We start from the raw sequence: 27,616 nt of genomic DNA on the forward strand, positions 1-27,616 counted from the left end.
GAGTCTGTCTGAAGGAAGATAAACACCAGCAGTTTACTTTTAAAACACTGGGGTGTTTCTTTGCTTCGGGACAGTGAAGATCTCGTGAGGCACAGAGCTGGCATTGCAGTGGTGAGCATATATTTTTCTGACCTTCCACAAGGCAACTTAGGATAGGCATAGGGGTGGGGAGTAAAGTGGGATTTAGTTAAAATTGTGATTTTAGTCGTTTTCCCTCGTTATGCCCGTTTTTCCTCCCCTATCTTAGCAATTTTACCGTAATTACATTGATCATGTGGTGTAGTTTATTTAGTTAATAAAGTTTGACTTTCTTACATCCAGATCATTTGTCCGTTTTTAATATATCATTAATTATAAGTTCCTCCAGTCAGAACTGGAAGGGTGGGTTTAGCGATTCGAAACCGCTGATTGGTATTGGTCTCAGTCTGTGAAACAAAAGGCTGCCTGACCAGGTAAATTACCGTAAACCAGGTAAAGGAAGGTAAATTACCATAAACCAGGTAAAGGATGCCCCCCTACAGTATAGGCATTGGAGGATAGAGCAGATGAATGCGTGGCTAAAGATTTGGTGCAGGAGGGAGGGCTTTAGTTTCTTGGATCACTGGGTCTGCTTCTGGGGAAGGTGGGACCTGTAGAAGTTGGACGGGTTGCACCTGTCCTGGAACGGGACCAACATCCTTGTGTGGAGGTTTGCAAGTACTGTTGGGGGGGGGGGGTTTAAATTAATTTGGCAGAGCGATGGGATACGGAGTGGAGCTATAGTAGGGGGTGATGCACAGTCAAATATAGAGGAAAAAACAAGTCAGCCTGGAAGGCAGAGCAAATATGTAATGGCACAAGGGAGTATGGCATGGCAGGATGGCATTTATTTTAATGCAAGGAGCCTTGCGAGTAAGGCAGATGAATTGAAGGTGTTGATGAACACATGGGAGTATGATATTGTTGCTATCACAGATACATGGTTGAGGAAGGGGCAGGACTGGCAGCTCAATATTCCAGGGTATAGAATCTTCAGGTGAGACAGAGAGGGGTGTAAAAGAGGAGTGGGTGTTGCAATATTAATCAAGGAGTCAATTACTGCTGTAAGGGAGGATGATATCTTAGCAGGTTCCTCTAATGAGGCCATATGGGTAGAACTTAAAAACAAAAAGGGGCAAGCACTTTGCTGGGAGTGTACTATAGGCCCCCAAACAATAAGGGGGAGATAGAGGAACAGATATGTAGGCAAATCTCAGAGAAGTTTAGAAATAATAGGGTAATAATAGTAGGGGATTTCAACTTCCCCAATATTAACTGGGATAGTCAGAGTGTGAAAAGACTTAGAGGGTGCAGAATTCTTAAAGTGCATCCAGGAGAGCTTTTTGAGCCAGCATATAGAAATTTCTACAAGAGAGGGGGCAGGACTGGACCTAATTCTAGGGAATTTAGCCGGGCAAGTGGTAGATGTGTCAGTAGGAGAGCATTTTGGTGACAGTGACCATAATTCGGTGAGATTTAAGGTAGTCATGGAAAAGGACAAAGATGGACCGGAAATAAAGATTCTAAATTGGGGGAAGGCTGATTTTAATATGATAAGGCAGGATCTGGCCAAAATGGACTGGGATCAGCTACTTGTAGGAAAATCCACATCAGAGCAATGGGAGTCTTTCAGAAAGGAAATAGAGAGAGTACAACGCCAACATGTCCCTGTAAAGGTCAAGGGTGAGACCAACAAGTCCAGGGAACCCTGGATGTCAAGGGATATACAAGAATGGATTAGGAAAAAAAGGGAGGCTTTTGGCAGATACAAAGGACTAAAAACAGTGGAAGCCCTAGAGGAGTATAGAAAGTGCAGGGGGCTACTTAAAAAAGAAATTAGGAGAACGAAGAGGGGGCATGAAAAAACACTGGCGGGCAAAATAAAGGAAAATCCCAAGGTGTTTTATGAGTATATTAAGGGCAAGAGGATAACAAGGGAAAGAGCAGGGCCCATTAGGGACCAAAGTGCCAATCTGTGTGTAGAGCCGGAAGATGTAGGTGAGGTTTTAAATGAATATTTTGCATCTGTGTTCACTATGGAGAAGGGTGATGTAGGCATACAAATCAGGCAGGGAGATTGTGATATACTTGAACAAATTAATATTGAGAGGGAGGAGGTGCTAGCGGTTTTAGCGGGCTTAAAAGTGGATAAATCCCCAGGCCCTGACGGGATGTATCCCAGGCTGATGTGTGAGGCAAGGGAGGAGGTCGCAGGGGCTCTGGCACAAATTTTCAGAACGTCTCTGGCCACAGGGGATGTGCCAGAGGACTGGAGAACAGCTAATGTAGTACTATTGTTCAAGGAGGGTAGTAGGGATAAACCAGGGAATTACAGGCCATTGAGCCTAACATCAGTGGTAGGGAAATTATTGGAAAATATTCTGAGGGACAGAATTAGGGGTTGATTTTCATTGACCCGTGGAGTCGGGATTGGAGGCATGCGGGAGGTTAAAGTCCCGAATTCGGGGGTCCCGATACCATCCCGCCCCCAACCCGTCTCCATGTAAGTTTCAAAGGAGGCGGGTACCCGCCCCGCACTGGGACCCGCCTACCCGAGGCGGGAAGGGATTAGTGCCAATTAACTGCCTGTTAACAGGTAGTTAACAGGCAATTTTTAGCCTAATCCCTATTTTAAAGCTTGAAGTGTGGGATTCCCGACGGCTCCAAACCACGCCAAGTTAGAAGAGTCGGGCCGTCGGGTTGAAGGACTTGGAGGGGTCGAGATGTCGGTGTTCAGGTGAGTGATGGGTGCATGAGTGCAAAGATAAGTGTGTTTGGTGTGTCTAAAGTGTGTAAAGATGTTTAAATTACCTGTGCTTACCTTTAAAGCCTTCCTTCCTCTAGGTTTCGGGAGTCCATCACCTAACCGGCACAGAAAGCAGAATGGCTGCGAACTGTCAAAAGTGACAGCCTGCAGCTTTCTGTGCTAGTGAGATTTCTAACTGAGTCTGTGTAGAATGACTCAGGTTAGAAGTAAGACTGTCAGTGTTTGACAGCTTCAAACAGCTGTGAAACATTGATATTTCATTTGTCAAAACATCTTGACAGATGAAATTTCAGTCTGTGACTTTACATGTTGCCGGGTGGCCCTTAATTGGCCTGCTGAGCCCACTGGGCGGGCTCAACAAGGCCAATCAAGTTAAAATCGCGTGGATTGGCCGCATCTCAATGGAGGCGGGACTACAACCCCGAAAGTTGTAGTCCCGCCTCCTCCTTCCCGACTTCTGAATGAAAATCACGCCATAGTCTCCACTTGGAGAGGCAGGGATTAATCAGGAATAGTCAGCATGGTTTTGTCAGGGGGAGATCATGTCTGACCAATTTGATTGAATTTTTCGAGGGGGTGACTAGGTGTGTGGATAAGGGTAGTGTAGTTGATGTAGCCTACATGGATTTCAATAAGGCATTTGACAAAGTCCCACATGGGAGATTGGCCAAGCAGGTAAGAGCTCATGGGATCCAGAGCAATTTGGCGCATTGGATCCAAAATTGGCTTAGTGGCAGGAGGCAGAGGGTGATGGTCGAATGTTGTTTTTGTGACTGGAAGCCTGTGTCCAGTGGTGTACCGCAGAGATTGGTGCTGGGTCCTTTGCTGTTTGTAGTGTACATTAATGATTTAGATATGAATGTAGGAGGTATGATCAGTAAGTTCGCAGATGACACGAAAATTGGTGGAGTGGTAAATAGCGAGGAGGGAAGCCTCAGGCTACAGGACGATATAGATGGGATGGTTAGATGGGCAGAACAGTGGCAAATGGAATTTAACCTTGAAAAGTGTGAGGTGTAGGATTCTCAAAATTAACAGATCTCCCAAAATGAAGGAATACCCTATTAAAATTGACTTTGGATATGTTCTGGCTTGTACAGGAAAAAGGCTGTTACAGAATTTGGGATCTACATCTGTAGTAGACAGTTTGAGTATTCGAGATAGGCAAACTGTTGGGGGGAACCATAAACGTCACTCAGCCCCGTGTTGTATTTTCTCTCTCGAATAAAGATCAAAGTTTTCTTGCACCAAAACCAATTCTCTGCTGCACTTTTGTCACAACCCCCAAATAAAAGTCCAAGGTCTAGAACCAATTCGAACTGCTCATAAGTCAGAGGTGAAGCTGACCCCAAACACCACCCCCTACATAATGGCGACCGCGGCAGGACCTTGGCAAAAGGGATGTGATGCAGTAAACACTGTTTTTGAGGAGAGAACAAAGATGGAAGAGAGGATTTCCTCTTCTGTATTTGAGAAGGTAAATATCACCAAGAAATGGGTGCTCAATCTGTTGCGCGCTGAGCGTCCCATGGATGCTGCAGCCAAATGGACTGAGAGCAAGGATCATAAAAAGTCTGTGGAGAAAGCCATCTGGTTGGTCTGCTCCCAGCAACAGATCTAGCTTTTAGATAAGCACATTGAGGCACTAACGGAAGAGCTGCGGGAGTCAGCTCAGCTGTCTCAAGCAAGGGCTCTAGCAGGGGAAGGATTATTGAAAGAATTAAACGCCCAAAACCAGGAAAAGAGGCAGATAGTGGAAAAGCATAGGAACATACAGGAATACTTTCGGTGTCAGGTCACCGAGGCAAAAAGTAACGAACTAATGTTACAAGAAGAGAATGCCCACCTTGCCAGGCAAATAAAAGAACAGGAGGAGAGGTTGAGAGGTGTACAGGCAGCTTATAAGATAGCAAGCACTAGAGGGTTTGAAGTGGGAGATCACGGTCCCTGTCAGAAGCAGATCCAATGTTTAAACCTTGCTCTGTCCAGGGCAAAAGGCATGGTGTGCCTAATAAGCCCGGGTGCAGCCCGGGTGGACCTGGAAGTGCAAGGGGAAACTGTTCGGACACCACCTGTGGCGCCGGGGAATGACCCGGTTTGGCAGCAGGAGGGATAGACGATTTGTGAGGCCGGCAGGGAGTGCACACCACCACCACCTGTGGTGCCGGGTTTTAACTCGGTTTGGCAGCAGGGCGGGGTGGGCGAACCAGTGCAGGAAAGGTCGGAGCCGGGGCTGATGTGCCCGGTCCGGCAGCAAAAGTTTGGCCCGCCCGGTGGTGGTGGGGGTCAAGGACTCCTTGAAAGCCAATTCGTAGCTCCCCACGGCACCCAACAGCTTAGGGCTATGGTAAACCACCTGAGTAATCTTACCCAAAAGGGGGACCCCTCGGTCCACTTCATGGAAGTGGAACAGGCAGCAGGCATTAACGAGTCCAATGTCTCTGAGATGGCCAAAATGCTCCTTTTCTCTCTGGGTGGCAAATTGTACCAGTCCCTCTCTGCGGAGAGCAAGAAAGGGCAGGGCGGGTACGCTGCCATCCGGGAGGAAGTCCTGGAGGCCATGGGTATGAACGATGATTGTCCTTTCTCCCGGGTGGAGAAGACAACACAGCTAGCAGGGGAGACCCCACAGGCTTTCGCAGACCGACTGTGGCCTGTGTACAAGAGTGCCTGTAATGGAGATCTCAACTGGGCTCACCTGAACCAGGACGAGCTGGCCCACTGGCTCCGAAGCCTGGTGGCAAACAGCTTGCCGCAGATCAGAGTCAAGGTTGAGCTGTGGTTTGACGCAAAAGGCCCCCAGGTTACCGAGGAGAGAGTGGTCAGACAACTGACCCTGGCTTACCGCAACGGTAGAGGGATAGAAGAACACCCACCAAAAGGAAAAGTACATGAAATGAAACCTAGTAATAAGAAAGAGTGGCACCTGGAAGGGGGTAACCCTTCTGACATGAAGCGTAACTGCTTCAGGTGCGGGAAGAATGGGCATTGGAGAAGGGACTGTAGGAATCCATGGAAGGATAACATAGGAAAGAACTCCCCAGCTCCTGCCCCAAGAACTGAAACACCGGCCTCTACCCCCACATTAGACTCAGTCGTAGCTGCGATCCGAGCTTTATTAAATGGCCCAGGGAGGGTAGCCACCGCCAATGATGTTTTAACCCCACCTGCCCCATACAACCCAGACCTATGACTAGAACCAGCGCAGCCTATCTACCTGTGTCCCCTTGAAAGACGCGCCCAGGAAGTGACCTCCCGTAATATGGGGGAATACCTGCTGTGCCAGGTTACGGAGGCCAGGTTAAATGAGCAGGCCTTATGGGAGGAGAACGCAAGATTAACAACGAGAGCTGATGGTTTGGAGGGTCAGCTAAGGGAGATTAAAATAGTTCATAAGGTAGCTAGACGTAGGAGTTATAAAGACTCTGATCACGGTCCCTGCGAAGAAAGGATTAAAAAATTGATCCAAGCCTTGTCTGAGGCCAGAGGCATGGTCTGTTCAATGGCACAAGGGGAAACCCGGGTGGAGTGGGACGAGGAGGGTCAGGAAGCAGAGGATAAGGTTAAGGATAGAGATCCTCAGCCAGCAGCTGTGGCAGATTCACAGACCACACCGGTGGGGGCAGTGGCTTGTGTCACTGGAGGGGCCATCCCACCAATTATTTGGGACACTCCCCCAGTAACCGGAGCCCTAAGAAGGTCTCCTTGCATACCACAGCCTAAACCACCATGGTCACCAGTGTACCAGTTTAAACGGTTTAGCCCCGGAGGGGTCGCAACCCGAAAAAGAATGCCCAAGGTCAGGGATCAGTCTAGAGATGGGGATCCCCAGCCTGCAGCCTCCAATGATGAGGGACTCACAGGAGAGGTAGCGGTGGGCAAAAAGAACGAGAGTGGTCCCCAGCCTGCGGCCTCAGGCTGCAAGGAACCCACAGGACAGGACAGGGACTCAGCAGTCACACCGAAGAGGGTAGTGTGCTGCAGTACAGGAGGGCACACTCCCCCAATCACCTCGGATTCAGGGAAACTCCCAGTTGTATTAAGAAGGACTCTCCGGGTCCGGTGGCACAGGCCACCTTACGTCCAGGTGTACAAGCTGCCCAGAGGCCACAAAAGACAGAGGCCAAACAAGAATTAGCCTGGCCGACCGGAGATGGGCGGCGGATGTATATATCTTTTCTGATGAATGTTAGGTGTTTTTACAGTTTTGGTAGTTTTAGGTTTATTATTATTTAAGATTTTACAATAAGTGAGTTTAAATTTAGGGACTCGATCACTTGTCAAGCCAGAGAACCTTCTCGGGACATGGCTATCTGTTTTGTGTGTCCCTACAGAGAGGAAATCGGCATGAGGAGGGTTCTGCTCCTGCTCGCCCTGGTAGGGGTGAGCATCGGTGACCGAGGTGACGTGGAGGACTCCCAGATCTTTGGGTGCTTGGGAGAGAGAGCATCGATCGTTGCCACTGAGGGTGGCGACCCGGGTGTGGAGGAGCTCGCTATTTACTTCCATGAGGGAAGGTGGCCAGGGTGGCTGGGGTCTAACTCGACACAATACTCCAGCCAGACTGGGTTCACCTACAGGGAGGCCTCCAGCCCGTGCCCCAGGGTACAGGTTGTGGCCACATGGATCAGTGTCACTGAGGGGAAACGTGTGTGCCTCACGTGTAAAGGACGGATTCCTCTGGATAGGTGGTGGTGGCTCAGGAAGCTGAGCAGGGACATAGGGGACTGTACAGCCAACTGGGAACGACTGGGGTACAACACCCACTAGACGATCACAGGGACCCAAGGGGGAGTGAGTTTGTGTTGGGATAAGTGGTGGGAGTCGGAACAGAGAATCTATATCTGCATGTGGGGATCAGCGAGAGCCTGCCCCACAGGCATATCCATCATCTTCTCCAGACAATGGCAAGATACTGGGAAGGGGATGGGGTGGGATTCTAGCCTGCATGCGTGCGCACTCTCACACTCACCGATCCCAGTCAACGCCACCGAACTCGTAGCACGCACCCGAAAGCCCCTGCCCATGACCCCGACATCACAGACATTAATAGAGAGGTGTCCTACCACCACCAAGGAACCAAGGAATGGGTTAGTGCTAGTGCCGACCGAAAAGGTACTATACCAGGGGGTACACTATGCAGTAGCTTCAGTTATCCTAAACCTTACCGAAGTACACTTACCTGAATGGTGCCCTAAGGAGACAGAACAGTTATACCAGGCCCTACTAAAGGAAATGTTTAGGAAATTTTACGAATTTGACTTTGCCAACATAGATAAAGCAGAGCTGTACACTTTACACGCTGAGCATACTATGGGCACGGGGAGACAAAGAAGGGGAACCTGGAACGATATTTTCACCACTTAAAATACAGGACCCTCAGTAATAAATAGCCTGGACGATATAAAACTGCAAACACAGATAAATGGTTTAAAAACCCAATTACGAAAGATCCTAACAGAGGAGAACACAGTGGTAGGCTCAGAGCTACACGAGGACCAAGCTCTGACAGTCCATTTAAAGGAGATCATTGCCGAGCTAGAAAGACACACAAAAACAGTAAATGCACTCATACGGGAGGATAGGAATGCTTCGGATCAGGCTACACAGAATGAGGTGTGTGTGCTATACGGAGCATGGTTGCTGGGCGAGGGCCATAGCAACCTGGAGGATTTAAAATAAGGTTTAGTCCCTTCCTGGATTAGCAACAAGCACCTCGCAGCCCTCCACCCGTTTAGCAATTCGCTGGGCCCGTATCAGCTCCGTCTAGCCTCTGAAGCCTACCCTGTCCCAGTAGATTGTGGACGTTCCAATCACACTATCATGGGGATAATAGTGAGGATGCCGGTCATGGGTGGGACAGCACGACCTGCACCGGTATACAGGGTGGAGAACATTGGAATCATTCAAGGGGGTGCACACGTCCATTTCGCAGTGGTCCCACCTTATGTCATAAAGTGGGAGCACGCTATGACAGGTACAGACCTCTCTGGGTGCCGGAGCCGGGGTGCACACATAATACTGTGTCCCCAGCACTTGAATGCCTATTCTACACCACAGTGCGGTTTAAAGCTGCTGGCGCACAACCTATGAACTGTACCATGGAGGTAATGGTACAAGACCATGTTCCCCCACAGGTAGCATTCATAGGAGGTGCGACATATTGTGTCACCAAAAGTGCGGCCCACTACCAGCATGGACAGCACATCTGGTGTCCGGTAAGTGACAGCAGTTTCTGTTTTAAACCCAAGGCAGAAGTTCAAGTGGCCCAGGAACGGATTGTCCCCATTCCTGAACCCTCCACTGTTCACCTTACTGTAACTGAAAACATCACCAACCTGCAAAACTATGTCACACATTTCGGCTATGAAATTCCCCCTCTACCCGAACATCTTACCGCCCTGCTAAAAGCAGTTGTTATATCACAAAAACATTTCTACACATTAGAACAGAGGACAGTCGAGATAGGGGCCAAGATCTTGGATATCGTAGTTCCACCCTGGTGGGATATTTTTGAAAATATAGAGGTCCCTTCTTGGATCAAAATGGCTTCCCACATTTTAGTAGTCTGCCAGCTCGGTATAGTTTTCTACTTACTATGCACAAAGTGCAAGGGGAGGGATAGAATGCTCCGATCCTGACATGAGAGAGCATGGGACAAGCATCAAAATAAAGTCTATAACCAGGTATGAGATGAGCCTTAATCGTTATTAAAAATAAAGATTGTGACCGTTGTAGTGTATGTAACCGTTCCACCTTTAAGAGAACTATTTTAAGGGTTGCACTACTTTATCTTGGCTGCTGTATACTGTAATACCGGTGGTGACCACACCGGTATATAAGTGCTGTGTAATGATTTATTGGGCAGTTCCGCCCTGACCTTCGACTAGTAAAGACCTGTTAAATTTTACTCTTGTGGTCTGTGTAGTAATTCTCAATATAACACACAGACTTAACAGTGGCGACGAGTACGATCTTACCCTGCGGCAGAGATACATCCATGGCAGTTTAACGGGCGTCGAGAGGAGGCATCCGCCCTCATCATTCTGCTGAGAAAGACTCGGGTCTGCAGAGCAAAGGAAGAATTCTGACACGAAGCCTTCCATCAGCAACAGGCAGTGATCATCCCTTCTATCACGGTGGTGGGTAAGCCGATCAGCGACGAGCAGCAAGTCGGCCACGTTGACTGTGAGTAGGGGAGAAAAAAAAAACGGAGGATATAAGGACGGAGAACTTGACCACGGCCGGGGAAAAGAGCCGGACAGAAGTCGGGGCCAGAGGCGCTGAGACTGGGGCAGCGTAAGGCACGGAAGCCGCGGTGAATGCAAACGCAGCCGGTGCGAAAGACCGGGCTGCAAGTGGGCTGGGAGACGCAACAGCGTCGAGAGAGAGCTCGACCGCGACCGGTGAAAAAGGCCGGGCAGCTACCGAGGCCACGAGGCACAGCGACCGGGTCAGCGTAAGGCGTGGGAGAAAATAAATTTTAAAAAAAACCGCGGAGAACTCAGCCGCAGCCGGGGGAAAGGACCGGACTGCAAGAGGGGCTGGGAGGCACGATTTGAAAACCGCTGGGGGAGGGCGAACACAGCAATACGGCAATCACCATTACAGCCAGCGGGGGAGAAAGGCAAACGCGGGAAGCCGCCATTTTCGGAGGCGGGGGAAGAAGACAAGCGCGGGAAACCGCCATTTTGAAAAAAAAAAATAAAAGAAAAATTTCTTTTTGTTGCTCAAGAAGATTGCGAGGATGCCTAAGCGTGGTAACATCAACGATTTTGATCCCGATGTTGAAGATTGGGCCACGTATGTAGAACGCATAGAGATATATTGTAAGGCAAATAAAATATCAGATGAAGATAAAGCACTAACCTTACTAAACTCAATGGGTGCGAAGACATACGGGCTATTGAAGCATCTTCTATCACCAGCTAAACCGGCGGATCAGACTTTCGCTAAAATTGTTGCTGTCCCGAAGAATCATTTGAACCCCACACCGCTGATGTTAGCGGAACGATTTAAATTTTATGCGAGAACGCAACTGAAAGAGGAAAGCAACGCGGAGTATTTAATTGAACTGCGTAAGCTAGCGAAATACTGTCAGTTTGGGGAAAGCCTGACAGAGGCACTGAGAGACAAATTCGTGTGTGGGTTGTCGAAAGAAGGAACACAAAAGCGGCTACTTGAAGAGAATGATCTTACACTTGATAAGGCTGTCACTATTGCAGCATCGCACGAAGCCGCAGCGAGAGGCACTGCAGAAATGCAGCTGAAGGCAGCGGTACTCAACGTAGATCAAATGGCTTTGGGTACAACGAAATGTTATCGTTGTGGAAAGACAACACACGATCAGAACCAATGCTGGTTTAAAAACCAGGAATGTAGAAAATGTGGCAAGCTTGGTCACATAGCTAAAGTATGCCGGTCAGGAAAGAAGACCAGCAACAAAAAGTCACCACAGGAAAAGTGCAGAAAGGTACATAAAGTGGCTGAGAAGAGTTCGGATGAACAGAATTCGGATTCAGACTCCAACAGCAAGGAACTGGGTAGTCTGAGAATTCACAACGTGAGTAAGGAAGCTGACCGACAAACTATCTGGGTCACACTGCAGATAGCAGGGGTCCAAGTGAAGATGGAATTGGACACCGGATCGGCATTGACGGTCATGAATAAGCAAGATTACAAAAAGTTATTCAAACATATTCCCCTACGGGATACGGAGATAGTATTGCAGACATACACGGGGCAAAGAGTATACCCCATCGGAAAGATAAAAGTCAAGGTGATACACAAGGGCAAAGAACACCAAGGAATGGACTTATATGTACTACCTGAGGGAGGTCCACCACTTCTGGGACGGGAGTGGATCAGGAAAATAAATATGGACTGGCACTCCCTAAACGCAATAACGGTAGATTCCGGAAAAAAAGATGTCAAACCTGAACGATTGTCCAGAATATTGGATGAGGCTAAAGAGGTGTTCCAACAGGGACTGGGAACACTGAGAGGAATTAAGGCAAAAATCAAGATTGCAGAACATGCAAACCCAAAATTCTTCAAAGCCAGACCGGTACCTTATGCGATACGACCTGCTGTGGAAGCTGAGCTGGAAGGGCTGGAACGTTCAGGAGTATTGTCTAAGGTGGACTGGAGTGAGTGGGCCACGCCCATTGTTCCCGTCATGAAGCGTTCATCGAGTAACAAGCCAGGGGAACTGGGGAAGGTCCACATCTGTGGAGACTTCAAGATCACAGTTAATCCGGTGCTTCACACGGTGCAATATCCGCTTCCGCGGATTGAGGATATCTTTGCTTCATTGTCTGGCGGGAAACGCTTCACCAAGATAGACCTGGCACAAGCATACTTACAGATGGAAGTTGAGGAAGAGTCGCGCCAGTATCTCACAATCAACACGCACAGAGGCTTGTATCGATATAATAGATTGGTTTTTGGAGTGGCTTCGGCTCCAGCAATTTGGCAGAGGGCCATGGAGCAGGTATTACAGGGAATTCCAAGCACTCAATGTTACTTGGATGATATCCCGATTACAGGAGATGACGATGAGGAACACCTTGCAAATTTGAAACTGGTGCTCACCAGGTTGAAGGAATATGGCCTTTGAGTTAATCGCCAGAAATGTGAGTTCTTTCAGAAACGGATCTCGTACTGTGGTCATGTCATTGACCAGGAGGGGCTGCACAAGTCACCTGACAAGATCGAAGCTGTTGTGAAGGCTCCCGCTCCGGAAAATGTATCCCAGTTGAGATCGTTCCTAGGGTTGATTAACTATTACCATAAGTTTCTGCCAAATCTATCCACGGTGCTGCACCCGCTGAATGCTCTTTTGCAGAAAGAAGTACCATGGAAGTGGAGCGAGGACTGTAGAAGGCCTTTTGCAAAAGCAAGACATTGATCACCTCAGAGGAAGTGTTGGCTCACTTCAACCCAACGCTACCTATTCGTTTAGCTTGTGATGCTTCTCCTTATGGTATTGGAGCAGTACTCTCACACAAGTTGCCAAATGGCTCGGAAAGGCCAGTCGCATTTGCATCCAGATCATTGACCTCCGCTGAGCGCAACTATGCTCAGATAGATAGGGAGGCTCTCAGCCTGGTGTGGGGAGTAAAGAAGTTTAATCATTACCTGCAGGGCCAGAAGTTTACACTGCTGACAGACCACCAGCCGTTGGTATCCATATTCAACCCTAAAAAGGGCGTTTCCATTATGACAGCGCAAAGGCTACAGAGGTGGTCCCTTTTCCTAGGGGCACACCAATATGACATAGAATACAAAGGATCAAAACAGCATGGGAATGCTGACAGTTTATCGCGCCTACCGTTGCCAACGGTAGAAGAGGCGCCTACAGTGGACCCAGTGGAGATGTTCCACTCAACCATAGTGGAATGTCTACCAGTAACAAATTCTACGATCGAAAAGGAAACAAGAAATGACCCGACTCTCTCATGAGTCTACGATTTAACGGTGAAGGGATGGCCAGCACATGGCGAACCACTGTTGCCAGCATTTTCGCAAAGAAGAGAACAGCTGTCAGTGTGCCGAGGAACTTTGATGTGTGGATCCAGAGTGGTGATTCCACCCAAACTCCAGCATAAAGTGCTAAAGGAGCTTCACGAGGGGCATCTGGGTGGAGTGAAAATGAAGAACCTAGCCAGAGCGTTTGTGTGGTGGCCAGGTATCGATGGAGACATCGAAGAAATGACCAAGAGCTGTCTAGGATGCCAGAAGGTCCAAAACGCCCCACCACAAGCTCCTCTGCATCCATGGGAGTGGCCCTCATCTCCATGGCAAAGGGTACATATCGACTTTGCTGGTCCATTTATGGATTCAATGTTCTTAATCGCGGTGGATGCACACTCCAAGTGGCCGGAGGTAATAAAGATGTCCTCCACCACCACGGAAAAAACCATCACAGTATTAAGGACCATATTTGCCAGGAATGGGCTGCCGGAACAGACCTGTTCTGATAATGGACCGCAATTTGTGTCCGAAGAATTCAGGAAGTTCTTAAAAAACAATGGGGTTAAGCACTACACGTCCGCCCCATACCATCCCGCCACCAATGGATTAGCTGAAAGGTTTGCCCAGACCTTCAAGAAGGCCATAAAGGCCATGGGTAATGAAGACATAAATCTACAACATAAGGTAGATAACTTCTTGTTGGCGTACAGGAATGCAACACATGCGGTCACAAATCAAACTCCCGCCATGATGTTTTTCAATAGAAGCCTAAGATGCCGGCTGGATTTGATCAAGCCAAACATCAGAAGGGACGTAGAGAACCGGCAATTTCAAGGCATGAATGAAAGGCCAACTAGAACCTTCCAGATAGGTCAACAAGTTTTGGCCCGGGACTACCGTACCGAGAAATGGCAGCCTGGAACTATTTGCACACGACTAGGACCGCTGATGTATACCGTGGACATTGATGAAAGCATAATAAGGCACCATGCTGACCAGATCATAGCATCATCCGAAAAGGGACAACCTACACCACAACTCTATAGGCCTAATGATGAAGCAGAGATACCCATAGTATCTAACTCCGATCCGGTGATACTGGAACCAGATGAACCCGACACTGGCATTCAAGCCGAATCGACCTTGCCAAAAGAACCTACTACACCACCGAAAACTACTACACCACCGAGGCGTTATCCGGGCCGAGTCAGGAAGCCTCCAGAGAGACTGAATCTGTGAACTGTTTTTACATGAAGTTGTATATATATGTTATGATGTTATGTTTAATGGGAATATATACTGTTAACCTAAAAAGGGAGGATTGTAGTGTATGTAACCGTTCCACCTTTAAGAGAACTATTTTAAGGGTTGCACTACTTTATCTTGGCTGCTGTATTCTGTAATACCGGTGGTGACCACACCGGTATATAAGTGCTGTGTAATGATTTATTGGGCAGTTCCGCCCTGACCTTCGACTAGTAAAGACCTGTTAAATTTTACTCTTGTGGTCTGTGTAGTAATTCTCAATATAACACACAGACTTAACAACCGTGTATTTTTCTTTTCTACGTATGTATCATGTGTTTTTTCTTCCAAGTGGTGCAGGGGTGTTGGACCCCTCCGCGCTTGGATATGAATGTAACCGAATTTTCTTACCTTTGTACGTATCTGAACACTACACCTAAAGGGGAATGTGTGTTTTGGGGTTTTAGATCGGTAAAATACAGGGCGGGGGGGGAGGTTGGCTCTCGGGGATCAGAAATTTTGCTCACCCAGTATGATACTCTAACGAGTAAAGTATCACAGTGGGGACTGTAGGATTCTCAAAATTAACAGATCCCCCAAAATGAAGGAATACCCTATTAAAAATTGACTTTGGACATGTTCGGGCTTGTACAGAAAAAAGGCTGTTACAGAATTTGGGATCTACATCTGCAATAGACAGTTTGATTATTTGAGATAGGCAAACTGTCAGGGGGAACCATAAACGTCACTCAGCCCCATCAAGAAATTTACATGCTAACAATAGACCCACGGAAGAACAGCCTTACAGGGCCCATCCAAATACATGCATAAAACAAATCGCTTCGCCAACCTACAAAGAATCTCAGGCCCCACAGGAAACTCAAAGCCTGAGGACAATTCACTACAATCAAGTAATAGTTCAACAGCTCAGGATACCATCCCGAAACCACTTCACACATTCTTAAAAACTTCAACAGCCCATGGAACCATCCTGAAACCACTTTAAACAACTTAATATTAATGAGCCCGCCAAAATCTAACAATAAACCTAGACTGATTTGGCACGCAGATTAGGAGGCCCCAATTAGTATAATTGAAGGCCTGTTTTCTCGAGAGTATAGTACAGTTCTGCAAGGTGGGAGTTCAAGAAGTACAAAGCCTGTTTTCTAAAGACAGAGAAGGCAAGAAGTTCGAAAGACTCGTTCAGCAGTTCAGTTCAGCAGTTACACAGTTACAACAAGTTCTCTACAAGCTCTACAATTTTTTGCAGTTCTCAGGAGTTTATCGAGTTCTAAGAAGTTCTCAGTTGTGGAAGCAGGTCAACACACAAGAAGAAACCAGAGCAACAGCTTCAGTGACCATCAGACGCCTCGCGGCAACAAGGGCCTTACGAAACAACCAACCGGGATACGGCAGGCACCAACCAACATATCCAGCGCACCCCGAAACTGCGAACCAGCCCAACTGTCAAGGATTCATTTGGTGAGCATTATCCCTGGTCCTTTAGAGTCCAACTTAGCTAGTAAGGTGGGATTGGGAGGGGTGAGGTATTTTTCTACTGTAATTCCCTCATGTGTATCAAAGTGTTCCCCATTTTATTAGAGTGTTAAGATTATTGTGTTGTATTTTCTTTCTCGAATAAAGATCAAAGTTTTCTTGCACCAAAACCAGTTGTCTGCTGCACTTTTGTCACAACCCCCAAATAAGTCCAAGGCCTAGAGCCAAGGGAGTGGTAGCGATTCGAACCGCTCATAAGTCAGAGGGGAAGCTGAGCCCAAACACCACCCCCTACAGAGTTGATGCATTTTGGGTGGACAAACAAGGCAAGGGAATACACAATGAATGGTAGGATCCTAGGAGGGACAGAGGATCAGTGGGATCTTGGTGTGCATGTACATAGATCCCTGAAGGCAGCAGGACAGGTAGATGAGGTGGTTAAAAAGGCATATGGGATACTTGCCTTCATTAGCCGAGGCATAGAATATAAGAGCAGGGAGGTTATGATGGAGCTGTACAAAACGCTAGTTAGGCTACAGCTGGAATACTGTGTGCAGTTCTGGTCACCACACTATAGGAGGGATGTGATTGCATTGGAGAGGATGCAGAGGAGATTCACCAGGATGTTACCTGGGCTGGAGCGCTTCAGCTTTGAAGAGAGACTGGACAGGCTGGGGTTGTTTTCCTTAGAGCAGAGAATGCTGAGGGGGGACCTGATTGAGATGTACAAAATTATTAGGGGCATAGATAGGGTAGATAGAAAGGAACTTTTCCCCTTAGTAGAGGGGTCAATAGCAAGGGGCATAGTTTCAAGGTAAGGGGCAGAAGGTTTAGAGGGGATTTGAAGAAAAACATTTTCACCCAGAGGGTGGTTGGAATCTGGAACTCACTGCCTGAAAGGGTGGTCAAGGCAGGAACCCTCACAACATTTAAGAAGCATTTAGATGAGCACTTGAAACACCATAGCATACAAGGCTATGGACCAAGTGCTGGAAAATGGGATTAGAATAGACAGGGCTTGATGGCTGGCGTGGACATGATGGGCCGAAGGGCCTCTTTCTGTGCTGGATAACTCTATGACTCTATAAATGTCTGTCTAATATCTACAGGTTCATTATTTGTAGTTTTTAATATTTCAGAAAATAATCCTATGCAAATCACATACTATGCTAACTTCACATTTGATGGAGCTGAATTTAAAGTTGCTGCTGGTTATTTATGCAAATTTCTTTTCCCTTCACTTAACAAAGCTGAATTAAACATTGCCCTGAATATCAGTCAAATTAACATCATTATGAGTACATACAATCTTGATGTCCTCGGGCAGATTTTAACTATAGGGTGTCCGATGGGTGGGGCATGCCAGCTGGCTGCACCATAGTGCCGGTAGGTGGCTCGGTCCATTTTGACGACCGACCCTGATTACCATGACACTGACCGGCTGCGGGCACCAAACTGGTGCAATATCGGGTGGCCCAGAGACTGGCCTAGCCATCAGCAAGTTAAGTCTGGGCGTGGCTGATCACAGAGAGGTTGGTCGGTAGGGGGAGGGTGGAGACCAGCACAGCAACATCCCAAACAATTCTTGTGGAGGTGGGAGGAGCATTCCAGCTCCTCCTGGCCCCACAAAAATCAATTTTCAACTAAATTCATTGGCTGTACTACTGGGTAGAATTGGGTAGAGATTGCACGGTGCACGCTCCACTCAGTTGTCTCCCAAAATTTTAATAGGAGCCTACGTACATCACAGGAGCCCAAATTTGAATATTTAAAGAGCCCTACTACTTCAAAGAGGCAGACGTTCCGGCCGCTAAATAGAATGCCTCTTTCTGGATGGCGTTGGCCGGATTGGGTGCGGGAATCACAGAAATCACAGAAACCCCACAGTGCAGATCGAGGCCATTTCGGCCCATCGAGCCTGCACCGACACATATCCCACCCTATCCCCGTAACCCCACGTATTTAATCCCCCTAACACTAAGGGTCAATTTATCATAGCCAATCAACCTAACCCGCACATCTTTGGACTGTGGGAGGAAACCGGAGCACCCGGAGAAAACCCACGCAAACACGGGGAGAATGTGCAAACTCCACACAGACAGTCGCCCGAGGCCGGATTCGAACCCGGGTCCTTGGTGCTGTGAGGCAACAGTGCTAACCACTATGCCACCGTGGGAATAGGATGGTAAGTTTGTTCCTGTGATATTTAGGGCACTAGCGCCCTGATCCAACCCGATAAACCAGTGAAAATCACATTCCCCCCCGCCAACCCGGCCCCAATTTAACCAGCAAGAGTTGTTATTTAGTGTAATGTTCTGAATGCTGTTTTACTTTGCAGTAACATACAATATAAGGTTCTAGGATATAAGTCTGGACTAGATAACATTCTTAAGACAACAATTGCTATTATCTTTGTGAAATATCTTGAATTTTTAACGTATTTTTTTGTACTCGTTAATATTTCAGGACCTGTACAAAGAAAGTGCACCTTAACCTTGTTGAACCGTTCACCAGAACCCATTTCACTTTCTTCTAAAATTACTGTGTGTAAATACATGAAAAATGGTAGGTTATATTTACTGCTATATAAAAGCAAGAATTATTATAATTTGCTGAGAAACCACTTTCTTTTTCTCTACAATCCATTACTGTTAAATCCGTGAATCTTTAGGTATGGTGTTCTTCAATAAATAGACGGAGACTGCAGAGGAACAATCAACAGGTGTTTACTGGATGAGGGTATTCTAAAAACTAACAGTGCAGATCCCTACTCATGGTTTATATACAAGTGTGGTCACTGCCGGTACTACAGTATACAAGAGCTGTAAAAGTAGTTCTCCTCTTAAAAGTACATACACTACAATTTCTCCCCTTTTAGATTAACAGTACCATAACATTCATTTAACAGTTAACACTTTTAACATGCACATTAACTGAAATAGTTCATTTATAAATTCAGTCTTTGGGGCGGCTTCCTGATCCTTTCTGGATAGCGCCTTTCCTGAGTGTCTTGCTCTTGGTGCGGAGGCGATTCTGGCCCCCTGTCGTCGGTTAGTTCATCAGCTTCCGATGCTACTGTTTCTGGGGTAGATGCTACCGGTATGTCGGTTTCATCACCAGGTACGCGAGACATGGGGTTGACTCGTTCCTGTGACGCTAGGATCTGGTCGACATGGCGTCTCATAATGTTCTCCCCAACATCCACTGTGTACATTAGTGGCCCCTGCCGTGTGCATATCATTCCTGGTTGCCATTTCTGTAGTGTATGTGCCTTTAAGAGCCCCTGTGTACTGTAATGCCGGTAATGGCCACTCGGGCTATATAAGCCTGTATATTGTGTTGTATCAGTTAGTTCCCCTCCAGACTTTGTTCAGTAAACACCTGTGAAACCAACTCCTGTCTTCAGTGTCTCTATTAACACACGGACACAACAGTGACGACGAATTGGAAACGAACTTACCTGCAATTCGGCAGCACCTCAAGAACATCGATTCCTCTGGCGTCCAAAGTTGAAGAAAATCAAGAAAAAGAAAAAGCTGTGGTTTCACCAGCTAGCCAAGCTGGTGACAGGTACTGCAATAATCCTTCCTGGGCATCGGACTGGGGCTCCAGCGGCTGGCTCTGCAGCTAGGCCAAGCAGCGAAGGCGGAGGCAAGCAGTAACAGATGGGGAGGGAGCACTCGGGAGACGGCCGGCGCTGCAAGCAGGTCGGCGTTCAGACCTAGAGAGAGAGTCCGGCGGGAACGAGTCTCCAACTGTAAATAAATAAATAAAAAGAAGGGAAACCCGCGGGAAACAGCGTTGTCATCGGCAGCAGTGGCGGGGAAGTGCGGGAAGCACCATATCTTTTCTGCAGAAAAGAAAGAAAAGCGCGGGAAGCGCCATTTTTTTTCTAGGATGCCTAAGTCTGGCAATATTGAAGCTTTTGATAACGAGATAGAGGATTGGACCACATATGTGGAAAGAGTGGAGGTATATTGCACCGCAAATGGAATAGAAAATGAAAAAAAAGCGTCAGTACTTCTAAATCTAATGGGTGCAAAGACATACGGGCTGTTACGAAACTTAATCACTCCAGCCAAACCAAAGGACAAGAATTTTAAAGAAATTGTTGATACCCTACAGGAGCACTTAAACCCAACACCGCTGCTGATAGCGGAACGATTCAAATTCTTCAAGAGGAATGAACACAAGAATGAAAGTAACGCTGATTACCTCACCGAATTAAGAAAGCTATCAAAGCACTGCCAATTCGGGGCAGGACTATCAGATTATCTTCGAGACAAAGTCATCTGCGGTCTCCTAAGTGAAGGAACACAGAAAAGGCTGCTTTCTGAAAAAGATTTAACACTGGACAAGGCTTTCAGTATGACTGTATCATACGAAGCAGCCGCAAGAGGAGCTGCAGAGATACAACAAAAGACACAGGACTTTGGCACCCATGAAATGACACAGGGTTTCGAGAGATGTTATCGCTGCGGCAGATCCAACCATGACCAGAGGGACTGCTGGTTCAAGGACAAAGCATGCAGGCAATGCGGAAAGATTGGACACATTGCACGGGTATGCCGATCTGGACAAAAAAAATCCACGGACAGGAAAAAAAAAATCAATAAAGAAAAGTACAGAAAGGTACAAATGATGACGGACAGTAGCTCCGAAGACCAGAAGAGCGATAGCGACTCCGAAAAAAAGAGACTAAGCTGTCTCAATGTAATTGCCAAAGAAGATTACCAGACCATTTGGGTTACCCTCACGATAGCAGGGTCCCCAGTTAAAATGGAGCTAGATACAGGATCAGCTCTGACCGTCATAAATCGACGGGATTACGACCGGCTATTTCCGCATATACCTTTAAAAGACACATCCATTATTTTGAAAACATATATGGGGCAGAAAGTATACCCCAAAGGAAAAATAAGGGTGTCTGTTGTATACAACAGCAAGGAAATACAAAAGTTGTATTTATACGTTCTACAAGATGGTGGTCCACCGCTGTTGGGACGTGAATGGATCAGGAAAATACGTTTAGACTGGCACTCCATTCAGGCACTGACGATGACCAGTAAGGAAAAAAACGATGATGACGTCATACCTGAACGATTAAAAGACATCTTGGCCAACGCCAAAGAAGTGTTTCAAGAGAAACTAGGAACCCTGAAAGGCATCACCGCCTCAATAAAAGTGGAAGATGCGGCAATTCCCAAGTTTTTTAAGGCAAGACCGGTGCCATACGCAATTCGTCCAGCAGTCGAGGCAGAGCTGGAGAATTTGGAAAAGGCAGGCGTATTATCCAAAATAGATTGGAGCGAGTGGGCAGCACCCATCGTCCCAGTCATGAAGAAAGCATTGAATAAGGATAAATCTGATGAACAGAGAAATATTCGCATCTGTGGGGACTTCAAGGTGACGGTAAACCCAGTCCTTCACACGGTACAGTATCCTCTTCCGAGGATAGAAGATATTTTCGCCTCACTATCTGGAGGGAAACGTTTCACCAAAATTGACTTGGCACAGGCATATCTAGAGATGGAGGTTGAAGAGGCCTCTGATATACCTATCAATTCGTCCAATGAAAAGCGACGAGTTAGGAAAGTAACTATAGGTTTTTATTGACTAAATAACAGAGCCCACCCTCATGGGTGATCGGATCCAGCAAGGAGGAATACCAGCCAGTCGACTACCTTTATACCTGGGCAGGTAGGTGGAGCCATGGGCGGAGTCAGTGATGGTCAGCCCAGGTATAACAGTGTGACAAGAGGCGACCTCGTATAGTGATACAACAGTGAGAACAGTGAGAACAATATAACAGTGATAACTATAGTGTAACGATAGTGAACGATAAAAGTGGTTTACCACATTCACCCCTTCTTTAGATTTGAGTCCGGCGGGGTGAAGTGTACTACCAGTTCTGGTATGTCAGTCTGTCCGGAGGCCTCGTAAGCCTCTCCGATCGTCGCAGCGGCGGTGTTGCATTATCCGGTGTTAATGCTGGTGTCTGCGTGGTCGGCGAAGGCTCGTGGGGTTCCGGCATGCCGTCTACCTGGGCTGGAATTGGGGGGGTGGTGGGGGGGGGTAAAGGTGGTGTCTCCGGAGTGCCCGAGGGTGCGAGGTCTCGTAAGGAGACAGTATCCTCCCGCCTGTCTGGGTAAGCCACGTAGGCGTACTGGGGGTTGGCGTGCAGGAGGTTCACCATCTCGACCAGGGGGTCCGTTTTATGGGCCCTCACGTGCTTTCGCAGCAGGACGGGCCCCGGAGAGGTCAGCCAGGTTGGTAGAGTGGTTCCCGTAGTCGACTTCCTGGGGAAAACAAACATTCGTTCATGGGGGGTGGCGTTAACGGCAGTGCAAAGTAGTGACCGGATGGAATGCAGCGCTGTCGGGAGGACTTCCTGCCAGCGGGAGGTTGGGAGGCCCTTAGACTTTAAGGCTAAGACGACGGCCTTCCAGACAGTCGCATTCTCTCTTTCCACCTGGCCGTTCCCTCGGGGGTTGTAGCTGGTGGTCCTGCTTGCTGCAATACCTCTCGCTAGTAGGAACTGGCGGAGTTCCTCGCTCATGAAGGAGGAGCCCCGGTCACTATGTATATAGTTCGGGAACCCGAACAAGGCGAAGAGTTCGTTCAGGCATTTAATGACCGTGGTACTGGTCATGTCTGGGCAGGGGAAGGCAAAGGGGAAACGGGAGTACTCATCAACGATGTTGAGGAAGTACACATTACGGTCGGATGACGGTAGGGGCCCCTTAAAGTCGATGCTGAGGCGCTCGAAGGGGCGGGTGGCCTTGATCAGGCTTGCTTTGTCCGGCCTATAGAAGTGCGGTTTGCACTCGGCACAGGTCTGGCAGTTCCTGGTCATGGTCCTGACCTCCTCGATGGAGTAGGTCAGGTTGCGGGCCTTAATGAAATGGTAAAGTCTGGTGACCCCGGGGTGGCAGAGGTCGTTGTGGAGGGTCTGAAGTCTATCAATATGCGCGCTGGCGCATGTAATTCGTGAAAGAGCATCAGGGGGTTCGTTCAGCTTACCTGGCCGGTACAAGATCTCATAATCGTAGGTGGATAGCTCGATTCTCCACCTCAAGATCTTGTCATTCTTGATTTTGCCCCTCAGCTTGTTATTAAACATGAAAGCGACCGAACGCTGGTCGGTGAGGAGGGTAAATCGTTTGCCTGCCAGGTAATGCCTCCAGCGTCGTACCACCTCCACGATCGCCTGGGCTTCCTTCTCGACCGACGAGTGTCGGATCTCAGGGCCCTGTAGGGTCCTTGAGAAGAAGGCCACCGGCCTCCCCTCCTGGTTAAGGGTAGCGGCTAGGGTGAAGTCGGATGCATCGCTCTCCACTTGGAAGGGGATGGACTCATCCACTGCGTGCATTGTGGCCTTGGCTATGTCTCCCTTAATGAGGGAGAAGGCCGCGCACGCCTCCTCCATGAGGGGGAAGGATGTGGACTTCATGAGGGGTCTGGCTTTGTCCGCATAATTGGGCACCCATTGGGCATAGTAGGCGAAGAGTCCCAGGGTTCTCTTAAGTGCCTTAGGACAGTGGGGGAGGGGTAGCTCCATGAGGGGGTGCATTCTTTCGGGGTCGGGGCCGATGACTCCGTTCTCTACTACACAGCCGAGGATAGCATGGCGTGAGGTGTTAAACACACATTTCTCCTTATTGTAGGTGAGGTTCAGCCATTGGGCCGTACGGAGGAATCTCTCCAGATTCACATCATGGTCCTGCCGGTCGCGGCCGCAGATGGTGACGTTATCTAGATAGGGGAATGTGGCCTGCAGTCCGTTCTGGTCAACCATCCGGTCCATCTCCCTTTGGAAGACCGACACCCCGTTGGTGACACCGAAGGGGACCCTAAGGAAGAGGTAGAGGCGCCCGTTCGCCTCGAAGGCGGTATACTGGCGGTCCTCCGGGCTGATAGGGAGTTGGTGGTAGGCCGACTTAAGGTCGATGGTCGAGAATACTCGGTATTGTGCAATCTGATTGACCATGTCAGATATGTGGGGAAGGGGGTATGCGTCCAGCTGGGTGTACCTGTTTATGGTCTGGCTGTAGTCGATGACCAAGCGATTTTTATCGCCGGTCTTAATGACCACGACCTGGGCACGCCAGGGGCTGCTGCTCCCCTCGATGATGCCCTCTTTCAGGAGGCGCCGCACCTCATAGCTAATGAAGGCCCTGTCCCCGGCGCTGTACCGCCTGCTCTTGGTAGCGACGGGTTTGCAGTCGGGGGTTAGGTTAGCGAACAGGGAAGGTGGCGGGACCTTGAGGGTGGATAGGCTGCAGGTGTTACGCGGTGGGCGGTTTAACATCCGCTGGTTGTCGACTGTGAGTGGGGGGAGGGGTCCACCGTATGCTAGGGTGACACTTTGGAGGTGGGATTGGAAGTCCAGCCCTAGTAGGACGGCAGCGCAGAGCTGGGGGAGGACGAGGAGTTTAAAGTTTTTATACTCCGTACCCTTAACCGACAGGGTCACAACACAGTAGCCGCTGATGTCCGTGGCGTGGGACCTTGATGCCATCGAGATTCGGTTGCGCGTTGGCAGGACGGGGAGGGAGTAGTGGCTCACCGTGTCTGGGTGGATGAAGCTCTCCGTGCTTCCGCTGTCGAACAGGCAGGTCGTGGCGTGGCCGTTTACTTTGATGTCCATCATCGACTTGGACAGGTGATGCGGGCGGGCTTGATCCAGAGTGACGGAGGCTAGTGTGTAGCTGAGCGAGTCGTTGTCGTCTGCGGGTGAGGCGGTCGTCGGGTCTGGAGGCACGGTGGCAGTCGAGCGTGGTGGGTAAAATGGCGTCTCCCACGAGGTTGGACAAAATGGCTGCCCCCATAACTCACATGAGGCACTATTGGGGTCGGTTGCCTTGATCAAAGATGGCCGCCCCCATGACTCACATGTGGGGATGCTGGCCTCTGTTGCCTTGAAGGAAGATGGCCGCCCCCACAGTTCGCATGAGGCACTGCTGGCCTCTGAAGATCCACTTCTGCAGGCCTTAGCAAGGTGGCCTTTCTTCCTGCAGGTTGAGCAGGTGGAGTTCCTAGCTGGGCAGCGCGGCCTCGGGTGTTTCTCCTGGCCGCAGAAAAAGCAGCCGCGGGGGTCTGATGTCGGAGCCGGTACCGGGGGTGGCGGTCCCGATCGGGTCTGGGACGCCGACGCTGAGGTAGGTCCCGGGGGCGGCGCGGTGAAGGGTACTGCGGTAGGGGTCGGGCCCGAGTCCCAGGGTCACGAACAGTACCTGGAGAACGCCTCCTGGTCCCGATGGGCCACCTCCAGGGAGAGAGCAAGGGCTGCAGCTTTGTCCAGGTCGAGGTCCTTTGCTTCCAGTAATCGCTGCCATGAGTAGTCGGACCGTAGGCCTTTCACGAAGGCATCGCGGACGTTGTCTTCCGTATTTTCTGCCGCCGTTACTGCTTTAAAGTTACAGTCTCTGTCGAGTGCTTGTAGCACCCGTAAAAATTCCTCCACCGGCTCCCCTGGCAGTTGCGGGCGGGACCTTAGGAGCTGCCTGGTATACATGGGGTTTACCGGGGTTTGGTACTGTCTTTTCAGCCGGTTGATGGCGTCCTCGTATGTTTTAAGGTCCCGGATGAGCGCGAATACTTTAGGGCTCAGTTGGGCGTTCAGAACTCTTAGCTTGGATCTCTGAGGCACGTTGGACTCTTCCAGGTAGGCTTCAAAGCAGCCCAGCCAGTGATCGAAGTCGAGGGCTGCGTTCGCTGCCCGTGGATTTAGATCCAGGTACGGTGGTCTGAGGGCTTGCAGCCAAGCCGGCTGTTGTGATTGTTGCGGCTCGGCGTCTGAAGGCTGCTGTGGCTGTTGTGGCGGGGCATCTGGATGAGACATCTTAAAATTTAGTCAATAAAATTGATATACCTATCAATTCGTCCAATGAAAAGCGACGAGTTAGGAAAGTAACTATAGGTTTTTATTGACTAAATAACAGAGCCCACCCTCATGGGTGATCGGATCCAGCAAGGAGGAATACCAGCCAGTCGACTACCTTTATACCTGGGCAGGTAGGTGGAGCCATGGGCGGAGTCAGTGATGGTCAGCCCAGGTATAACAGTGTGACAAGAGGCGACCTCGTATAGTGATACAACAGTGAGAACAGTGATAACAATATAACAGTGATAACTATAGTGTAACGATAGTGAACGATAAAAGTGGTTTACCACAGCCTCTAAAAAGTATCTCACGATAAATACACACAAAGGTCTGTACCAGTACAATCGACTGGTTTTCGGAATAGCATCCGCTCCAGCTATCTGGCAAAGAGCTATGGAGCAAGTCCTCCAAGGGATTCCGGGGACTCAATGCTACCTAGGCGACATCCTTGTAACAGGAGAAAATGACAACGAGCACCTTGCCAATTTGGAGCAGGTGCTCACTAGGCTGAGAGAACGGGGCCTACGAGCAAATCGCCCCAAGTGCAAATTTTTCCAGAATCAAATATCATATTGTGGCCACATAATTAATAAGGTAGGGTTGCATAAGTCACCTGAAAAAATTGAAGCGGTCATAAAAGCCCCAGCACCTGAAAATGTTTCACAATTAAGGTCGTTCCTGGGATTAATAAATTACTATCATAAATTTTTACCGAACTTATCAACTCTTCTGCACCCTCTTAATGAACTGCTACAAACAGGAGTAATTTGGAAATGGAGCGAAGGCTGTAGACGTGCCTTCCATAAATGCAAAGACTTAATCATGTCCAAAGAAGTTTTGGCTCATTACAACCCATCACTGCCAATCAGATTGGTGTGCGATGCATCCCCTTATGGCGTAGGAGCAGTATTATCGCATAAATTCCCTGATGGCTGGGAACGGCCGATAGCTTTTGCGTCACGCTCATTGAACTCAGCTGAGCGTAACTATGCCCAAATCGACAGGGAAGCACTCAGCCTGGTATGGGGAGTGAAGAAATTCAACCATTACCTACACAGACAAAAATTTACCTTGTTGACTGACCATCAACCCCTCATCTCCATATTCAACCCTAAAAAGGGTGTTCCCATTATGACAGCGCAAAGGCTACAGAGGTGGCCCCTTTTTCTAGGGGCACACCAATATAACATAGAATACAAAGGATCAAAACAGCATGGCAATGCTGATGGGTTATCGCGCCTACCATTGCCAACGGTAGAAGAAGCACCTACCGTAGACCCAGTGGAGATTTTCCACTCTACCATAGTCGAATGTCTGCCAGTAACAAATTCTGCCATTGAAAGGGAAACTAGAAATGACCCGACTCTCTCACGAGTCTATGATTTAACAGTGAAGGGATGGCCAGCACATGGCGAACCACTGTTGCCAGCATTCTCGCAAAGAAGAGAACAGCTGTCAGTGTGCCGAGGAACCTTGATGTGTGGATCCAGAGTGGTGATTCCACCCAAAACTCCAGGATAAAGTTCTAAAGGAGCTTCACGAGGGGCATCTGGGTGGAGTGAAAATGAAGAACCTAGCCAGGGCATTTGTATGGTGGCTAGGTATCGATGGAGACATCGAAGAAATGACCAAGAGCTGCCTAGGATGCCAGAAGGTCCAAAACACTCCACCACAAGCCCCTCTACATCCATGGGAGTGGCCCTCATCTCCCTGGCAAAGGGTACACA

The 27,616-nt window shown here is 48.7% G+C and overlaps 1 protein-coding gene across 1 annotated transcript in view; it reads left to right on the top strand.

Annotated features, from left to right (window-relative positions):
- Positions 1-4,226: 4,226 nt before the first annotated feature.
- The window catches only part of LOC147112494 (adhesion G protein-coupled receptor F5-like), a 114,788-nt gene continuing 91,398 nt past the window's right edge, over positions 4,227-27,616 (top strand). Inside the window, exon 1 of the mRNA XM_085998187.1 lies at positions 4,227-4,262. Coding sequence (XP_085854313.1) covers positions 4,227-4,262 — 36 coding nt within the window. The remainder of the gene's footprint in view (positions 4,263-27,616) is intronic.

Source organism: Somniosus microcephalus, chromosome 9, assembly GCF_052327205.1.
Source record: "Somniosus microcephalus isolate GS21.2 chromosome 9, FLI_Smic_1.0, whole genome shotgun sequence".
NCBI lineage: Eukaryota > Metazoa > Chordata > Chondrichthyes > Squaliformes > Somniosidae > Somniosus > Somniosus microcephalus.